Raw genomic sequence first — 20,687 nt, forward strand, 5'->3', positions numbered from 1 at the left:
TGCTGCTGACTCATGTTGCAGTAGTTAATCACACCACTGAGAATATGTGGTATTTTGTGAGCCCCAGAGGATGAGTCCCAATGACTGTGGGGATCATCTGACTGCCACCAGGTCAAAGTTTTCATGTAACCTTAGAAATACCATCAGCTATAGGGATTGGCAATACATTTTGTACATGACTTTAGTGATCCCCTGACTTTTCCTCGAGCACAGCCATGAGGTTGAAGTGAAGTGTCTTGACAACTACCAGATGGATTGTGACTGACATTCATGTTCCCCTCAGGATGAATTGTAATAACCCTCAACATTTTATCACATCATCACTTTTCTGTATTCCAAAACCTGTCCAAATTTGAAAAAGGTTAACTAATCTATGAACATGTAAAACATCTGTCCATATCAAAACCTTTCTGTTTCAAGGCCTGGTGAGCACCTGCATCAACTGAGCGATGAGGCACATTGAAAAATCAATGCGCTTTTGCCAACTTGAATGAAGAAGGAACACTGCAGATATGCAAATAAAAGGACGATGAGAGTTTTCCTTAATCATGAATTTGTTTATGGCTATTTGTTTATGGTCAGGATATTTCCCCGGAGCTTCCTGACCATTGAACATTGCTAAATCTGGTTCTGAATTTGACATGTCATACTCCACCACAGCAGGCAATTATGTTACCATATTCCTGATTATACTTTCAAAATATAGTTCTTACTGATGGATGTAACATATTCTGTCATCTAAAATGTATTTGTTTGAATAATCTTAATTCAATTCATTTAAAATATATATAAACTAGCTGCCACCCTCATATTGTCACATTTAATGATGACCACTGTTCATGGACAACAGGTGAGGTCAGCATAAATCACAGCTGAGCTCTCTCCTCAAGGTGCGACAGACACGGAAGGATGCCATGTCTCTCCCAACAACAACACTTTGCATAAAGATTTCCATATATTCCATTCATGTTGGGTGGGGGTCATTTAGGTTTGTTCAGTCACTTGACTCCCTCGTTTCCAAACAATCACAACCCCATCTTCAGTCTGGCAGGATCTTATCTTTGTCTCCCTTTGTAGAGGACGAGGAGATGGCGATAAAGTGAGTTACTGCACATTTGATTATTGGGCCTTTACAATTTTCAGCAAGAAACAGCTTACAGCAGCCATGTGGAAAATGCCATGGAGGTTTTCACTCACTGTAAGTCTCACCTTGCATTGTGCCTTTTTTATGGGGCTTATAGTGATATGAGGCTGCTGTCATGTCCTTTAATGCACTCAAAGTTGTCTTGGAACATAACATACTATAAATGATTTGACCTGCCAGTGTGGTTTGCAGGTGCTATGTGCTATTGGAGTTCACAGATAACTGGGCTAGTGATATATCTTGATGCTCTTTTCAAGGGTAGATTGTGTTGCTTTCCCAAGGATCCACTGGAGGATGTTGAGACTTGGAGTGAGTCTGTGGATAAAGTCCTCAGTTGTAAAGGTGAGTCTCCTCTGATCGTGCATGTATTTCATTGTATATATTGCGACACGCTTACCGTCGTTTGTGATTTCCAGCCGGACAGATAGCTTTACGGGAGTTTCTGAAGTCTGAGTACAGCGAGGAGAACATACAGTTTTGGCTCGCCTGTGAGGAGTATAAGAAAATCAAGACGGCGCCAGAGATGATCTCCTCTGCTAACAGGATCTACTCAGAGTTTGTCCAAACAGAAGCGCCCAGACAGGTAAACAATTGCCAGCTAAACTTAAACTTTTTTTTAGGATCTTTTTTTTTTTTTTTAAGATGGTAATTGATTATAATCAGAATGTTGCATGCCTATAGTGATATAGTGACTGTTATTAGGTGGTGTACTTGTGTATTTTACTATGGTAAATTTCAGAAGGTTACTTAAGTGCACACAAGTTGCTGAGACGCCCTCTGGGCAAATATTCTTTGATTTCAGATCAACATAGATTGTGGTACCAGAGAAAACATAACAAAGAACATCTCCCAGCCTTCCCTGACTTCGTTTGATTCAGCTCAGAAGCTCATCTACAGTCTGATGGCCAGGGATTGCTACCCGCGCTTTCTAAAATCTGACATCTATCAGGGACTCCTGAGAAGAAATGATTCAAGGTGACTGTTTTAAAACTGACAGCCTCTCAGACATAGGCTCGCAAATGCTTTTCACCAACTCTGCTGTAGCACTCTTTTATTTCAGTGTGGATAACAGGTTTACTCCATACAACCCAGATCCCAAGCAGAATTAGCTTTTCTCAACCTGTGTGTTTCCGTAGACAGTTACAGCCCAAGATAATTTGTGGCTTGTATTATACTTAATTTCTTTAATTATGTCATGGTAAAAAAAAAAAGGAAAAAAAAAAACTTTAAAGAGACTGTGTACGTAATTCTTTTATGATTATCTATTTTATCTCCTCCAACCCATGAGGTTAATAATACAAATAATCCATTTTTTGTAAAGTATTATCACCATTTGATTGATTATGCAAATATGAACCCTAATATGCTCTGAGAAATTTCAACTTTCACAAGCAAATAAATATGTGAGTGTATTGTTACACATTTGTCTCAATTTTGTGTTTTCTTGTGCTGGTTTGGATTCATCTTAAAACCTAAACAGCTCATTGCCCTTTGGGTGTGGCCCTTTTGAATTATGCAAATCACCTTTGTTGTTGTCGTCACAGAAGAAGGCTGTCAACTGTAATCTGGTCATTGGTCAAAAAATACACCAGATGGCAACAGACTCCTTCAAGCAACATCATTCAGTAAACGAGACACAACAACAAGGAAATTACGCTTCCTCTCTCTCACTCTTTGTGTGGTGTATTTCTGCAACATCTCAGTTGGGTTAGAAGGAGTTTGGGCATGTGAAGAGGAACTGTGTGAATCACCTATGTCTCAAATTGGCCACACACAGGGGCATGGATTGGAGAGCACCTTTGGTGGCGATTCAGTTGGAGTTCATTCAACATGAAAAAATATGTTGGAGGATTCGATTCACAACTTTGAATCTGATGTGATGGGAAAATCATCTTGAACTGAGCACATTGTCCTTTATGTAACCCCCCAATTGAATATTAGTATAGGTTGCGTCATGCAGATTATTAGACAGTATTCGCTATTTGCTTTGTCATGTCGAGCAAGGACATGCTGGATTTTACAAACTTATGTCATCTTCTATGTAAAACTTGTTGATGTAAAAAGCATGCAAATACAAAACAGCATAACAAAGCAGGATTTCCACATTGCGACATGATTTTCAGATCCACAAAATAAAGTAATCTCAACATATGGTACTTCAATTATAAAGACAAGATGCATAAAAATGCTAGTTCCATTGTTCCATTTTGAATGTACAATCTTAACATGTTTATTGTGTCATTAGTTTTTTTTGTGTTTGGAAAGTGGAAGTAGGCACAGTGTGGTTTCTCCATGTGACTGCAGGGTGATAGACGAACATTTTGTTCTGCTTGCGTCGGTGGCATTGAATGTACAGAGGATTTATTATAAGAGGTGTTGTCGTACAACTCACTTTGAGTTGTGCAGACAGCTCACCACAGCTTCCTCTAGTTCAGACAACTTTTGTTGCACTCACCTGTTTGTGGGAGAAGGGTTAAGTTCAAAACACATGTTTAATCTGCTCTTGTTACCATGTGTAGCCCAGCAAAATTACAGTAGATATTGCAAGAAGTGAAGAAGACACACAAATGATAGAAACTGAGCAAAGTCATCGTTCTCAGAGTGACAGCATGCAGTTGATGGAGGAAACTCACAAACGAGTGCTGATAAACCAAATGTCTGAGATAAAAGTTTATGTCACCACAAGCCTTCAACAGCTGCCTTCTCACACAACACATTTTCTGTCAAGCAAACTAACATGAACATAGACATTGTGACAAAACAGTACTTACTTGTGGGTTCAAAAGCCACTCATTAAGTTTACTTTTAAAAAATTATATATTTAAGAATCCCTTCGTAAAGGGACATTTCATTTTGTTTTGCTTTAGCCCATGCATTTAATATAAAATCTATATTTCTTGCAAAATAGGTATACATTCTTGTACACATTGCAGTAGTCTTCAATTGCTTCAGTATGAAAATCAGATTGTGTAAACACACCTGGAATACTGCTGGTATTAACTGTGAACCTCATGCCTGCATCTATTGATGTCAAAGTTGCATTATGATTTAGTAGTAGATTGATGAGGCTGAGGAGGATGACATTGAAATACAATACAGGTAGATCAGGTGGATAGAGCAGAATTATAGGTTATAACACAATGTTTTAAAGTGACAAATTGTAGGCTATCCTGTAGAAATACCCAAGAGAATGACCTCTTATGACTTCACTGACGTCACTCTTTACTTCTAGAACCGCCGTGCAGCGTAATCTCATACAGCAGTTCGTATGATAAATTACAAAAAGGTTCTCCGCCAGAAATACAGCAACATGTGTCATTACATGCATACAATCTTTTCAAAATAAACTTCTGTCTTCACAGGAAACAGCTTGGTTAGGTTTGAGCAACACGACTCCTTGGTTAGGTGGAGGAAAAGATCGAGGTTTGGGTTAAAATATCAACAGAAGTAGCGTTACTTAAGTATAAATGTTACGTGACAATTAGATTTCACAATAAAAGTTTCAAATTGATGGTAATCAATGAAGGGATGCAGGAGTTTGAGTAATCTAATTTAGTCAAATTTAGTGAAAATAAAAAACTGAATTAGTTACACTAAATTAATCTATATGAGATGTAAGGAAAGTCTCTAGGATTATTCTCCAAGGCTGAGGATGCTTTTATATACAGCATCGACATGACTGGGTATATTGAACCATGTTAGCTGAAAATTTGGTTTCACATATGAGGATCAGGAACATACAGGATATATAAGGTTATGAGAAAAAGTCTATTATGAAAGTGGTGTCCATTGCTGACTGCCACGGTGCTCGTGCTAGAAATGGGAGTGGCTTTGTGGTTAGAGCTGAAGCTCTCAAATGTCATGCGATAGAAGCAGATAATTAAGGACAAGCTGAGTACTGTGACAAGCTGTAAAAACCAGACTGTAGGGTTTTTTCAAACATAAAGTTGTCATAAAAAAACAGCAGTCATAAAAAGTACTGATCAGTGTCCTGACGCTTATACCATTGGCATTGAACTATAGCAGAAAGGGAAGGAACTGGAAAAATGACAGATCATGTTCTCTTTTAAAGACTTTGTAAATCCAGAGGAATGTCCAGATGACAGGTGAAAGCTTTTGTTTTGACACAACTTCCTGTCAACATAACAGGAAGTGAATAAAACATACTTCAGTGACACAGCTCACAACACCGAGGAAGAATAGAGGATATTTTATTCAATGATGTTTACAAACCAGTTAGATCTAGACTCTAGATTTCAGATAAAAAAATATTTCCTGAGCCATGTTTTACTATGTATTGCACAGAGATGGCATTATACTTTTTGTTTCTACGAGTTGCAGTCCTGCCTAACATAGAAACTAGGCTTCGTTGTATGCCACATGAACACAGCGTCTCTGGTTTGGTTCCGGCGGACGACTTGTGTGTCATCCCCCTCGTTTCCCCCCACATTTCCTGTATGCCTCCACTCTCAAATATCTAGTGATGGCATGAAGCTAAATCATAGTGTATCACTGTCAAAAAAGGAAAAGAGTCTTAAGTCACTGGTTCAGTAATGTCCCTTATCGAGCATGTTCTATCTTTAAGGGACAGTTCACCACAACATGAAACAGCTCACAACAAGGTCTGTGGATTATCATGCAAACCCGGGTCACAATTTCTGGAAAGAGACATTGCTTTTAAGTTTTTTAAATGCATTTTGTTGAGCCTTGAGCACCACAAGCTGAGTGCCATATAGTCCCATTAAATTCAAGAGAAGGCAGACATCTCTACAGCAGATATCTCCCAAAACAATCGGCAGCTCACACTAAAACAATCTAGATTGATAAATAGCACAACAGGTAAGTGGAAAAACATGTATTTGGGATTTTTGGTTAAACTCTCCCTTTAAGTTAACAAAGTTAATTGGTTAAAGGAATAATTTGACAGCCTATTGCTTTATGTTAGTTAACTAGCTAACATTTACCGACCAAAAGCTGGTGGTAATACCAGACCAAATAGCAGCAAAACCCTTCAGTGGAATAATTTGAGCCAGCATGCATTTTCAGTTCACCTTTTCATTTGTAAAGGGAAAATTGTTTTCCATTGGGTCTCGAGGCAGACTGGACTAAAGCATTTGCCTATCTGCTGCTGAATTTCCCACTGTCGCATTTGCATGCAGGTCTAAGTACAGTACACAGAGACTGTAGTTGCAGTCCGCGCCAGTTTGCGTCACACCCAACTTCCTCTTTTTCTGTGGTTAGTTCAGCATGATGTTGTGACGCTGCTCAACAACCTCATTTCAGACTTCTGCTTTATATATATATATATACGTTGACACCAGTGGATTCATCGAACAGACACAGCCACAGATCTCACAACTCTCGAAGAGCATCCCAACACAGTCACACACGTACAACGCATTGTTGCAATGCCGACTCTAGTTGAATCACCACCACGGGAGCTGCAGCACCTCAACATGGACACTGATAACAAGAAGAGGTAGCTATTTTATCACAACTATCTACTTTTTGGGTTTATTGCTGATCAGCCTTTTAGTAACAGAACATTTCAATAAATAAGCCTGATTGATTTGTGTTTGGTTAACCAGGGCAGGAAACCTGAAGTTTCGGCTGCAGTGTAGATTGCCTCAAGCCGCTAACACTGAGGGGTAAGTGAAGGAAATGTCTCCACTGGGAACTAAAGATCTGAAATGTTGGCATACTTGTTGCTCATGTGAGTGACAGTGCACCCTCGTTTTGCAGGCTTTGTTATGAGGAGATCTCCCAGTGGTCACACTCACTAGAGAGCCTTCTATCATCCAAATGTAAGTTACGTATAGTCCCGTTGTCAAGTTGCATCGTCAGTATTCTTCCTCAACGCTGACTAGCTAACTTCTCATCTGTTTTAGATGGCATGAAGATATTCCAGGCCTTCTTGAAGTCAGAGTTCAGTGATGAAAACATTGAGTTTTGGCTGGTGTGTGAGGACTATAAGAAGATCAAGTCTTCCTTCAGGATGTCCTCCAGGGCCAAAAAGATCTTCAAACTCTACATTCAAGCTGAGGCTCCGAGAGAAGTAAGAGGTTTTTATATTGCAGAGAGATTTACTTTATTTTTGTTATACCTAACACCACCTTTTTAATCTTCCTCTTAATTATTCCTCTTCGTCCAGATCAACATTGATCAAAAGACCAGAGAGCAGATCAGGCGGAACATGAAGACGCCCACCACCGTGTGCTTCGACGATGCCCGGAGGATCGTCTACGGGCTAATGGAGAGGGACTCTTACCCACGTTTCCTCAGGTCTGACATCTATCAGGCTCTACTGGACTCCACATCAGAATCAGTTAAGATGTAAAGAAAACAGATACCACAGACATTATGTTTGTAGAAGCTGTACTATAAAGCTGAGCCTAATGCAGGACTACCTGAGAGAAGCTGTGGGTTTGCTTGTCTTGGCTACACTAGTGGCGATTCTTTAGCACCAAAAGAAGCCCCAAAAATATGTTATTTTCAACATAGTCGTACTTTCCTTCGGAGGTGGAGAAGACATGCTTCGGGGTCGGCCATGGCCTCACATGACTGTGTTAGAGAGGAGAGATCAACTCTGTCGTAAAAAAAAACTGAAGACAGTTTGTGTCATGAAAAGGAACGGATAGCGCCCAGAAATGGTTACTGGCGTACATTTTCAGATCTTGTGATAACCGCTGTAAAGCAAAGGACTTCCCAGATATGCTGCAATTGTGTAGTGAAAATGCGAGGGACTTTCTGTACGAGATGCCAGGAAGTGTATGTGGTGCAAACAACATCCTCCACCGAAGAGACAAGAGCTCAAGTTAAAGATTGCACACTGTCTTAAGTTTATTGTTATATCACTAATGCGATAGAAAAGCATGCTATCAAGATGTGTATTTTAATGCACAGTGTTTTTAATTAAAACATGTTTTACATTCTGACAACAATACTTTTGCACACTGAAATAACTGATATGTTACAATTGTTATAATTTGTAATAAGCTATATGTATTTCACAGTTTGTGACAATGTTATGTGAATGGGAATATTGAGGGGAATTTGTACATATTTGATAATAAACTATATATTTGCTTTTAAATCTACACAAAACAACTTACCTGCAATGCCACAATGATTGAAGTATGTCCTTCTCACAAAAACAGGTCAGGTTCCCATGAAGATTCAGATACACATCTTTTTGAGAATCCGCGAAGCAACTTAGTTACCAAGTTATTCATTCATTCTGTTTTCGTTCATTCATGTACTGACTCATTGTTAGAATATGTACTATGTTTAGCAGCCCACCAGAATTATTCCTCATGTTCTCTGCAATACTACAATAAATATGAAGTGCATTACTAGGATTCCAAACTTTAACAAACATTTTGGGAAAATGCTGAGAGTTAGATGAGTTAGTCAATGTGGGAGAGTGGAATCAAGCTTCTCATCTAACTCTCAGCAAGAAAGTGAATAAGCATATTTCTCAAAATGTTGAATCATTTCTTTAACCCTTCATTTTTAATTTACATTGTCTTACACTATCTGGTACTTTGTATTTTGCATCAGCTTGTATCAGCTCCTCATCACACTGTAAGTTTACAGTGAGTTAACCATTCAGCTAAATTTAGTGTTGTACACCATTTCTCTCACATTCACATTTCACAATTTGAAGGGTTAATAATTAGGACCTCAGTGAGAAAGGTTGTTGCATAATGCTCCCACCTTACGTATAGCAGGTGCATAATGTCTTTCAAACACATTGAGCAGTTCATTCATGCCTTTGTTTTAGCATTCAGTCTTTCATTTATCGGTGTAGGAATCAGACCTCATCCTCAGAAATTGTTCTTAGTTTTCAAACTGAAACTGGATTATGTTACAAAAAAAGACCAAAAGGGAAGTTTATGATTGGAAACCTATCAAGTATCACTCTGTTAATAAAGGTTACAGAAATTAGGCAGAAGTGTTGAGACCCAACTGCTCAGCCACATCCTCTTTTAATTAATGTCACTTGCTTTTGTGCAAGCACACACATTGAGGCGGATGTTCTCTGGACCTCTTTTATGCTTTTAGAGAGCAATAGACATCAGATTGTCAGTGTAAAAGCAGTCATTTTGCGTTTTTGCCAAAAGGGCTTTCAGCAAGATGAGAACTTCCTTTTTATTTCTACCAGAGGTCGTTGTTTTTTTTTCACTCAGATGCAGCTGAGGCATTAAACTGACGCAGATGAATCACTGCCTGACTAGTCATCCTTTCCTTATTTGCAATGCTCTGTTTATTAATAACAAGAAGATACAACAAAAGATATTAACATGAGAAGCAATAGAAGACCAAAAATATGAGGTCACGCCTGAGAGACCGGATATTTGAGTTGTCACGCACTGTATGACACAAATCCACAAATCGCTACGTCTGTAAAACTTTGACGATATCCACTGTCCACTAGACCATCGGTTTCGCTGCCATTTGTGTCATGAGACAGAAATCATCCTTTTGCAACCACATGTGCTGTGTACAGGAGGTCACTGGATGTGATGTTGCTCAAACAGGTCAACAGAGGACGCTTTGTTTCAGGTCTATTTCAGAGGAAGGTGAGAAATGGTCCAATGTGGAATTGTTCTGCGAGATGAAAATCTACTTCAGTCAATCATATTCCACCAGTGGTGTAATCAATAGAGCATCAATTTGAGCATTGTAAAATTAAAACAGAACAATTTTTAGAAATTGAAGACATCGAGACTAACAGTCAGCCACGTTAGCTTCTCTGTGAGACTGTAACTTAATCAAATATACTTCACCAGCATGCTAAGATGCTCACAATGACGATGCTAACATGCTGATGTTTAGCAGATATAATGTTGATGATGGTCACCTTATCAGTTTAGCATGCTAATATTTGCTAATTAGCACTAAACACCAGGTACAGCTGAGGCTGATGGTAATATCATAAGTGCTATAGATACTTGATCTGATTTGATTACACTTATTAGACAAATTAAATGTTTGAATAGATGGAAGATATTTCACTATAAAATCCATCAATTCACGTTTATTTGTGACATACAACCATACACGGTACAAGGTTCAGGGACAAATGTTTGTGCCGAGAAGCAACTAACAAATAATGAAAAAAACAAAAGAAATAGAAGAAAATAATATCAAAGAAAATATCTCGATAATATAAAATATTTTACAAAAGAAACAATTGAACATTATATCATATGTTCCCGAGAAAAATAATGACATATTGTGAAACAATAAAAATGGAATGAGTTTCCGAAAATGTAAACATCATTACGGGTTCATGTAACAATGAATGACAGGTGGATGGATTATGTTCATGAGTTATAAATTGTATTTTGCGAGTTTCAGATGTGAATGTCACTGGTTCAGTACACGGATAGCCTGAGGGAACAAACTCCTCACCCTCTTCGGTTTTTGCCTTCAGGCAGTATACTGCCCCTCTTTGGTCTTAAATCTATCCCAGCATGCATCAGTTGGAAGACGTGGTGACGGCCAGAACACACACACAGAGTTTTCAGTCCAGAGTCTCCACCTGCAGGTGTTCATACTGGGAAAGAAAGCAAAAACACACGGGGAGGAAACTACCTGACCATGCATGTTAACATTCATTTGAATAAATTAAACCCAACAATTCAGATCCACCTGTTAATCACCCTGATGTGAATTGCAAATGAAAAGTTTTGAAACAAGTAAAACTTGGTTTTGGCAGACAGAGTTGTATTTTGTAAAACTACCATGTGATTAAAGGTGTACCGCCATGACAACAATGCTCAATGCCTATCATACAAAGCCAGGCCCTATATGTATATCTACAGTAGGGAGGGTTTATATAACTTAATTAAGAAGAGCACAGTTGTATGCTGCAAACTTATTGAATCATTTGTGAGCCATGCAGGCCTCTTAACGTTCTGCCGTCCCGCGGGCGTCCTTTACTGTACATTCTAGTGTACACTGTACCCCCTATTTATAGTTTGGTACGAGTTCGGTACGAGTGCCATATGTTTCTGGAAACCTACGATTCTTGTGATTCCAGCTATGTAACCCGTTTAACCCGACCACCACAGCAGCTACAAACGAGACTTTTGTCAGACAACAACAAACAAACAAACGATAGCAAAATCCAGGCAACTCACCGATGACGCCTCATATTGATCCATAAATCCCTAACATTCCAACAAAAACGGCGTTGTTTCGTCGTAAAGGTCCAATAAAAATAAATCCCATAAAAGATTTAGTCCAAAACACGTGATTACATCCATAAATATCCACCAACTGGCGTTGCATCATTACATATCAGCTTGAAGATATGAACGAAAGCAGTTTTATTTTTAGCAGAAAGTCAAGTTTGCATGAGAGCACAGCTACAAACTCGGTATCAAAATGTAAGCTTTGTATTGGATCCCCACTTGAACCAATAGGAGCTTCATGTCCTGACTGACAGGCTACATTACCCAACCAGAGGCTACGTTGAAGTTCAGACTCAGGCTCTATTTTCTTACGTGGCTCAAGCCTGTCACGTCGTACAGCTCAGATGACAGGCAATGTCATCCAATGAAATTGCCTAAAAAAAAAAACAAGAGGAGGTGGAGATGATCCCAACAGGCTTCAGCTTCACCAGAACAGACTTCTGCTCATAGATCCTCAGTCTGTCATTGAATTAGCATAAAAATGCATTTATACTTAATTTTCTCTGTGTCAGCAATACTGGTAGTACATATGAATAGTGCCTCTATAAGTTTGCAAGACTATAAGCCTTTTTAATAGGTATATAGTATATATATCATGAATATTTTCAATCTCAAAATGGAAGAACGCCTAGACATTTCATTAGAAAAACATGTGTAAAATATTCATTTTCTGTGATATTGTTATCTGCTTTTTACTTAGGATATTGTCCCATTGTGTTTCCAGTCCATAAGTCCCATTTATAGTCATCTACAGGCATCTATTTGCAAAGAAATGTTCAGGCGGAAATAAAAACCTTATACTTTAGTGTGTTCAAACTCATATAACGCAGTGTCAGCAGCACTTAAAGTGATTCTGACTATTGAGGGAAAAAGCTTCAGATTGGTACCTTTCAAAAGAGATCAAGACCATGCATTTACTCCAAATAGTTCAAGTACAGCTTCCAATTTACTTTAGGTATACCTGGATAGGCGTTTTTCGTCTAATTTTACAGGAATGTTAAGTGGTTAAAATTAAGCTGGTGATGATCTAAGATTATCCTGACCCACTCTGAGTTTCATTCATGCATCAAACAGTAACCACTTTGTTGCATGTTCTGGTCCCCTGTGGCCTAAATAGGTGTGATTGGACTAGTTTAATGTCGAAAATGGTGCAACATTCACTTGTAAGCAGACCCAGATAATTATTCTGTTTTGCTTCTCTGCTCTGCCTGTGTTTACACAACTTCCTCAGCAACAATTTAATAATGAATCATGTGTGCTCAGAAATATGGTTATATAGTCCCATTCTACAAAATGTAAAGTCCAAATATGAAATGGGTGAGAACATTTAACATGTTTCCAAAGCAGCTTCACTTCTTGCAGATATTCTATTGAAAGTAACAAAGACATGTTTTTAAACCAGGATGAGTATAAGTGGGGTTTTAGCAGTGGCGGGCTTTGCATTTTTTACCTAGGCCTGCTGTCTGATATCGTATACATAAATACGCGCATGACGGGATGCTGTTCGGCGCGCCACAAAACAAAACAAAATTACAAAAAAATTACAAATTACAAAATGTAATTATAAAATAGCTATAACTTTGTGATTCTGTTTAGGCCAGTAGAGAAGGTTTAGCAGGCCCTGACGGCCCGCCACTAAGTTTCAGGGGATATGAAGACCAATTCTGGTGTCTGTAAGTAGTATCAAGTAAAATATGTCAATTTTCATTTTGGAATAGAAAAAAGTGAGAAAATGTTACCTGATTCAATTGCTTTTTACGATATATATTGTTTTATTGATTGAAGAGCAACTCAAGTTATGATAAAGGTTTTGCTTCATTCAGTGAGTTCCCGGTATGTAATACAGAGGGTTGGAAGCTTTGTGAGAAAAAAGTTTGAGTCCTAATAATTATGATTCATGATTGAGTTATGAGATAATTTATAATAACCTTGAGTATATAAACATCGAACAAAAAGTTCGTAAATTTGTGTTTGGTAGATAATTTCTCGAATGTTAATTATGCATAGTATTTATAAGGAACATGCATTTCTGGGATGAGCAGCACAGCTGAGTATGTGGGTTGTGGTCATGAACAATTTGACAAATCTTCTCTCCTCGCATTTTGGGACTTGAGGAAAATCTGGACTTCTGGCTCGCCTATCAAGAGTTCAAAACTTCTGACAGTCCGGAGGAGCTAACACGGAGAGCAGTAAGTATTTGTGAAGAGTTCATCTGTGCTCAGTTTCCCAAACAGGTAACTCAAACAGAATAATAACTGGCAGCAAAATGTGCTCAGACCCAAATATACGCATAGCATAAAGAAAACACAATGTCATTTACACATAAATATTAAGTGTGTATATTGCACAAGTGACAAGAATTGCTGTTTTCTAGAAAAAGGTTCAAGAAGGTAAAGTCCTAAAGCAAGCTGACTGTAATCATACTGTACATCAACCACAACAACCAGCATTTAAATAGTTACTTTCCAACATAGTAATGATGCACCCACACTGTGCAATATTGTACTGTACAATACATTTCAACATTTAATTGTTAAAGTCCTGCTTGCTGCACTTCTAAGCAGAGGGCCCTTGGGGAAAACAGAACGGCCTTGGAGATAAGGAGCACTGGAGATCTAATGTGGCATGATTCAAAACCAATCAGCCTGCAGTATGAGCTCTATCGCTTGCACAAGGACTGACACCATGCATGTTGATAGTGTTAAGTGACAGGCTCAGGGACTGCTTTTGAGAGAAACTGTGTTGGCACTTCCCCTCCCCTTAAAATGAATCCTCAACAACACAATGCCTGTGCGATTGACATAACACACATAACACACTTCCCCCTTTTTGCGACTCTTGACTGAGACAGACAAAGTCTAGAGTGTAAATAATTAGGTTTCACTGAAATAATGTTGTGTATTTATTTATTTTTGAATTGTCCATGTATGCATCATGAGTCATTGCAAGTTTTACTTTTTGGGAAATTATACAAAATGTGCAACTTTTTCTTTTATTCATAAAGTGAGAAAAAAAACTACCTGTGTTTTCATTAAAAATGTATCCTGTGTCCTTACAGTTGATGTGCTACTGCCACCCAGTGGTAACTGGGAAAACGTCCATACATACATAATAATACTTTTGAGCTATTAGTCTTATTTTTTGCAGAGACGGGTTATGGTTGTCTGCAATAATCAGAGAGAATTAACTTTTGTGATTTCAATTTCGGTTAGTTTGAAAAAACATTGCTAAAATATTATATCAAATCTGTGTTCGAAAAAGAGTTTCAGTTGTCTAAATGCATTCTATCAGTCGTCCATTAAAAATCAATGTCTTATGATAAAAATAAGAAAACTAACAGTGCTTCTAAATGCTTTTCTTTTGTCATTTCAACTTGCGCCAATTTTTTAATCGAAACTAAAACAGCTAAATGGAATTCAGCCACCATTTGTTTTAGTTACACACATGGCCCTATGTGCAGGTCCAAAAACGTAGCTTACTTGGGGGGGGGGTTCAAGTCCAAAAAGCTACTGAAAATATGGTCAGTTTTGTATACAAATTAAAAACAGGAACGGTAGCACTCTGTGGAAGAGGCACAAGGTTAGTAAGTTGTAATAACTGTATGTTTTAAGGAAATTAGGGTGAGTGTTGGCTCTGTGTGTGTTTATGCTATGCAAACAAGGAATAAGCAAACATAATTATCATTTTTGTCCCTTTGTACAACCAGTTCATTCAAGACCAGTTCATCTCACACACCAGACGGCATTGCAGGGACACGCTGTGTTCACAGTGGTGCGAAACGTCAGATATTATAGTGTAGTTTTTGAACGGCACAACCTGGCATAGTGTATTGCTCTTATACTGTCATTCATGCCAAGTATGGCCTAAAACCGCTTGCTAAACATACTTGTGTCATTGGCGTCAATTTAGTTTACTGCCTATCCCGTGAATATGCTGTATGAAGGTATAGTGAGTCATAATGGCAATACCTGAAGGCAACGTGGTAGAGGATGGTTCCTGCAGTTGAAACCACGCCCCCACTCCAGATCCGGCCAAAAGTCCTGAAAAAAAAACTGGAAAAAAAACGATCTGAATCTGAAAACATGTTTTGAACCTCAAACAAAGATTTGAACCCGAAAAAGAAAGATTTTAAACTGTGAAAAAAAGAGTGAAAGTGGAAAATATAAAATCTGTTACTAAAAACTGAAAAAATATATTATTTTGAAAGTTCAACAATAAAACTTGATTTTTCAGGTTCAAATCTTTTTTTCAAATGAACAAAACCTATGACCTGGATTTAGCTCCATATAGAGCAGGGGGGTATTTTTCGTCCCTGGTTTACTGAGTTAGCCGGATAATTTTCAGGATAAGATGACGTAGGTCAGCCTTTTCGGTTTATTTAGTTTAGATAAATCACCATAGCAACACATCGAAATCCCTTAACCTGCTCCACAGCAGGTTTATTGAAATTCACTGGATAAGATGGCCACTCCCACCAGACAAAAAAGGCAGCTCCTTTCCTCATTGATGAAGGAGCGATATTAGTTATATAAGTTTTATAGGGAGAGAGTTCTTCAATATCGCCAAGATCCGTTCTCACATCATCATGACTTCCTGTACGTGGCGCAATAGAATCATTTATTTACGAGAGCTTCTCGAGCCGCGGACATTGATCATCACTGGCGCAGCCGATTGCCCGTCTCACAGTTATGCTGCATTCACAAACAGGAAGTGTTGCGGGTCAACCTTTGAAGAACCGGGAAAGCCTGATGTCAATCATCTCGCTAATTTAAGATGGATTATAGAACATTTGATCGACTTAGTTGAACCACGCACGAAAAATACCCCGCTGCTGTCCTCCCGCACCCCACGGCACATCTCACCTTGCTTGGCCACCCCATTTTTTCCAGCCAAAAAACTGAAATATGACTTACTTATGGAAGAAACGATACTTGCTTGGTATGTATTGGTGCATCTATTTGAGCAGAGCCCCCCCTGTTGTGGAACCAGAGGCGTCCAGGAAGAAAGCTAGGGCATTTTTGCTTTCAGCGGACCTGAACCTACGATTCACGAAATCTGCACTAAATGAATTACTAAAAATATTTAACTTCACTTAATCAAAGTCAAACTTTTCAGAGATACTGTTAATATATAGTGCTATTAAATAGTAGGGGGGAAAGCGATGATATGCATAATTAAAAAGAGGAAAAAAATACCGGAGGTTCTTTTTTTTCTTCCTGTGTTCTATCGTCAACCAATAAACCAGTACCACATATACTGCTATATGAACCTCTAAACTGGTCTCACAAGTGCTTTCTGTATAATATACCTTTTGAAATTATTCAAATAGCCCTTGTGGTTGAGGAGATATTCTGTATTTAGTATGGGTATGCAAACCATTCGGAATTTTTGCGAAAAATGGCTGGGGGGCTAAGCAGTTAAGGTCTGGTCTGCCCCTTCACCCTGGTGCTCCAATCACCATGGTAACCAGTGACCTGTGTCTATGAAGCAATAGCTGCTCTCAAGTCCATCACAAATACAGAAATGACACCTCAATAACCAACACATCTCACTACTGGTAATATATATATATTTATTTATATATATATATATATATATATATATATATATATATATATATATATATATATATACCAGTAGTTCATTCATGCCAAGCATGGCCTAAAACCGCTTGCTAAACATACTTGTGTCATTGGCGTCAATTTAGTTTACTGCCTATCCCGTGAATATGCTGTAGGTATAGTGAGTCATAATGGTAATACCTGAAGGCAACGTGGTAGAGGCTGGTTCCTGCAGTTGAAACCACGCCCCCACTCCAGATCCGGCCAAAAGTCCTGAAAAAAAAACTGGAAAAAAAACGATCTGAATCTGAAAACATGTTTTGAACCTCAAACAAAGATTTGAACCCGAAAAAGAAAGATTTTAAACTGTGAAAAAAAGAGTGAAAGTGGAAAATATTAAATCTGTTACTAAAAACTGAAAAAATATATTATTTTGAAAGTTCAACAATAAAACATATATATATATATATATATATATATATATATATTGTGACGTCTTACGGCAGTAGTCGCCACACCATCAAAATTTCTTTGCAAATTTTCTAGTTTCAGAAGTTCTTGCAGATTTAATATGACTGTGTCTATTTCTAATATTTTTACTTTAAATGTGTGTTTAAGTTAATTCATATGTCGTTATTGCAATGTTCAAGAACATTAATTACCTGTACACATACTGACTATTAAGAGAATAAAGTATTGACCCTTTAGAAGAGAGCGCTGTCTCTTTAAGAGAGAGGTTAGGAAGACGTGCAGTGTGCAGGCTGAAGACAAAAACGTGTGCTTGTGTTTAACCTGGGATTTGTTTTAATAAAAGTTGCAAACCGAAGAAGGACGAGTTTGTGGACAGTTCCTTTTAAGGGTGCAACACAGGCACTTACCTATATGCCTGTACAAATGAATGTGTCAAATGTAGGAACTACATGTCCCAATTCACCCTGTGTTTCCTTCAAATATAAAAGAAAGCAACAAAACTACATTATGGCTCCAACAGAAAGAGATGTACTGCTAGCTAATAGTGATGTGATGCTAACTACTCAGGACGTTACCAATCCTTGAGTCACAGGGGTCCAGTGGATCAAGCAGATAGACATCTATTTATGTTATCAGTCTGGACTGAAAGCAGCTTTGTTTACCCTGTTAACAAGCAAACTTTTGTCATGTAACACTGGAAATTAGGCTGCAAAAGGTTTAACGTTAGTCAGTAGATTATTGTGTTTCTACCCTCAGGACTGGTAAAGAGGGCCAACCCAAAGAGTATTATACGTTGGACTCTATCTTGTTCTTGCTCAACAATGTGCATCTTCCACATCCATCCTATGTGCGAAGAGCTGCTGTATGTAACCGGAGTAATTATTAAAGTGCCTTAACTTGCCAGTGTCATTATTATTACTATTATTTCAGCCACCTTTTCTGTCTCGCAAAGCATTTTTATTTATTTTTCCACAAATGCCCTGAAAGTGTTTTTAGGTGACGTGCTTTTATGTTGTTGATAGACTGAGAACATCCCTGTTGTCAGACGACCTGATCGAAAAGGTTTGCTGTCGTATCTCAATGGCGAGAGTTGTAAGTAACACTTTCTAATTTGTTTTGATTGACTAAAATATTATGACAGCTTTCAGGAGTAGCCTAGCTGTAGTTGGTCTAATTTGTAACTTATTAATGCAGTTTCTAATTTTGTCTTTTCACAGCTATATCAGAATATCGGTGGCAAAAAGGAAATGGTCTGTGGGTAAATTTTGGAATGAATGAAATGCATTTTGTAGCAATTTAAAAAACACAATTGTTGTGGCCAACCCAGCAAATCAGGGATCAGATATTGCATCTTGTTTTATTCAGCAATTAGCTAATGGCATGTACACTGCTTTCCTCTTCAGAATGAGGATCGAGTGCATCTGGATAAGGAGCGTCTGGCTGCCCGTCTGGAGGGTCACAAAGAGGACCTCGTGCAGACCGACCAGATCAGGTATAATGGATTTGTCCCAGCTGCATTAGGGGATCTGGATGATGACATAACCCTGAAGCAGAGAAGCTTTGTGGATGTCACCAGAGATATTGTCAGCAGAGAAACCATTCTTTAGAGCACTGGAAAGGTCAGAGTCCACTTCAAGATAATGAATCACATGGTATTTCTATACAAACGCTGTTATTTCTCTCTTGAAAGGAATACGTTGCATTGCCTAAATTGTCAGACTGTCCCTTCAAATACATCTGTGTCGGATTACCATGTGAATTTGGGGATTTTCTTGTATTCTTGCCTGCACATTGGCTCAATATTATACATTTGATTTCTGTCTAGACAGAGTCATTACACATATTGTAAATTAGATTTAATGAATAAAGTCTGAACATGATATTTTTTATCTTGTCTAATTGCCTAATTTTCTTGGTTTTTCGGGAGGTTAATGGGAAACTGTAAATAAGAAGGCTCAACGATAGTTTTCGTTCTTAATTCAATTCCTCAGGCTCCTTAATACCTATAGTATACATTGAACTGTGCAAATTTAACACAGGTAATTAAACTTGATTATGGACACAAAATATATTTTCCTTCCTGCTTTTACTCATTTCCGCACAACTCTCTATATCATAATGCTAAAAAACCAGTTGTACAACAATCTTACACACACAAGAAAACTAATAAAAGGTGCAGACATCTTTAGTATTCCGTGGGGCAGTGTTTAGAATAATCCCTTTTTAGTCCCACAGTGGGGAAATGTATTATCTGCATTTTGACCCATCCTTACAGTACTATTTTGAGGAGCAGTGGGCTGCCCCTAGTGAAGGGCCCTGGGAGCAATTTAGGGTTTCATGTCTTGCTCAGGGACACTTCGACATGCAAACTATAGGGAGACTGGGGATCGAACCGGCTACCTTGTGGTTGCAGGACGACCATGAGCTACAGCCGCCCTTTGCACATTGTAATACAAAAATAAACTGCAGACTATTCTAGAAGTTACTTTCACATCTTCATTCTTTTTATTCCCTTCGATGTCATCTTCTGTTTAGCTTGTGTTGTTTTCAGGACAACAATCAACAAAATATATTCTGCTGTTCAACTCAACATGCTGCTCTTGAACAGCATCCAGATGAGGAATGGTTATAGAAAGACCAACCTGCTTGCATCCTGGGAGTCTGGAAACGGTCCAGAGGATGTTAAAGTTGTAAACTCCGGGGTTACGTCCCAGTGTGGAGGAGCGTGAATGGAGAAGTGAGCTGATTCGTCGACCTATTACATAATATATCATAGACTGTTTTTAAGAAGTGGAGTCTTATATACAGTCTTTGATAATTATTCTGTCCCCTGTTAATATTAACAACAGCTAAATCTGTGTTTCGTGTTTATTCTAGTTCAAGTAATACTTGCAAACATGATAAAACAGGCTTTAATTTCAAGCACCTAAGACCCCGTTATTCTATATATGCAAACACCCATTTGTATTGTCAAAGATTACAAATACGTTTCTACTGCTAATGTTACATTTACCCTTTCCAGAAAACAACTTTCACTAACAAATATACGCATACCATGAATAAGACACAATTTAATGTACGCATTATTTAATGTTCAACATTTAATTGTTTTCAGTCTTTCCAGGTTAACTTCGATTTCTACACAAGAGAGATCATCAGACAGAGTCTTCAGCAACCAAATCCATTATGTTTTGTTGTGGCACAGAGGAAAATCTTCAGCCTAATGGAGAATGGCTCTTTCCCACGCTTCACTCAATCTGAGCAACACAAAGTCATGCTTGCTGCACTTCTAAGCAGAGGGCCCTTGGG

General features: G+C 38.3%; 2 protein-coding genes across 3 annotated transcripts; both read left to right on the forward strand.

Moving 5' to 3' along the window:
• The first annotated feature begins 907 nt into the window (after positions 1-907).
• Positions 908-2,526, forward strand: rgs1 (regulator of G protein signaling 1). 2 transcript variants are annotated; one of them, XM_079231072.1, is made up of 5 exons: positions 908-988; positions 1,078-1,198; positions 1,402-1,486; positions 1,561-1,727; positions 1,947-2,526. In XM_079231072.1, the coding sequence occupies exons 1-5, from the start codon at positions 915-917 to the stop codon at positions 2,121-2,123; spliced, it is 624 nt and encodes a 207-aa protein (XP_079087198.1). In that variant the 5' UTR covers positions 908-914; the 3' UTR covers positions 2,124-2,526. The 2 variants fall into 2 exon arrangements, with proteins under 2 accessions (XP_079087198.1, XP_079087199.1); XM_079231073.1 differs by having other exon boundaries at positions 984-1,198.
• A 3,967-nt stretch (positions 2,527-6,493) lies between these two features.
• Positions 6,494-8,235, forward strand: rgs13a (regulator of G protein signaling 13a). Its single transcript, XM_079231092.1, has 5 exons — positions 6,494-6,623; positions 6,733-6,792; positions 6,887-6,948; positions 7,033-7,199; positions 7,296-8,235. Exons 1-5 carry the CDS (start codon positions 6,553-6,555, stop codon positions 7,479-7,481), a joined length of 546 nt encoding a protein of 181 aa, XP_079087218.1. The 5' UTR covers positions 6,494-6,552; the 3' UTR covers positions 7,482-8,235.
• Positions 8,236-20,687: the final 12,452 nt, after the last annotated feature.

Source organism: Taurulus bubalis (genome assembly GCF_910589615.1).
Source record: "Taurulus bubalis genome assembly, chromosome: 1".
Lineage (NCBI taxonomy): Eukaryota > Metazoa > Chordata > Actinopteri > Perciformes > Cottidae > Taurulus > Taurulus bubalis.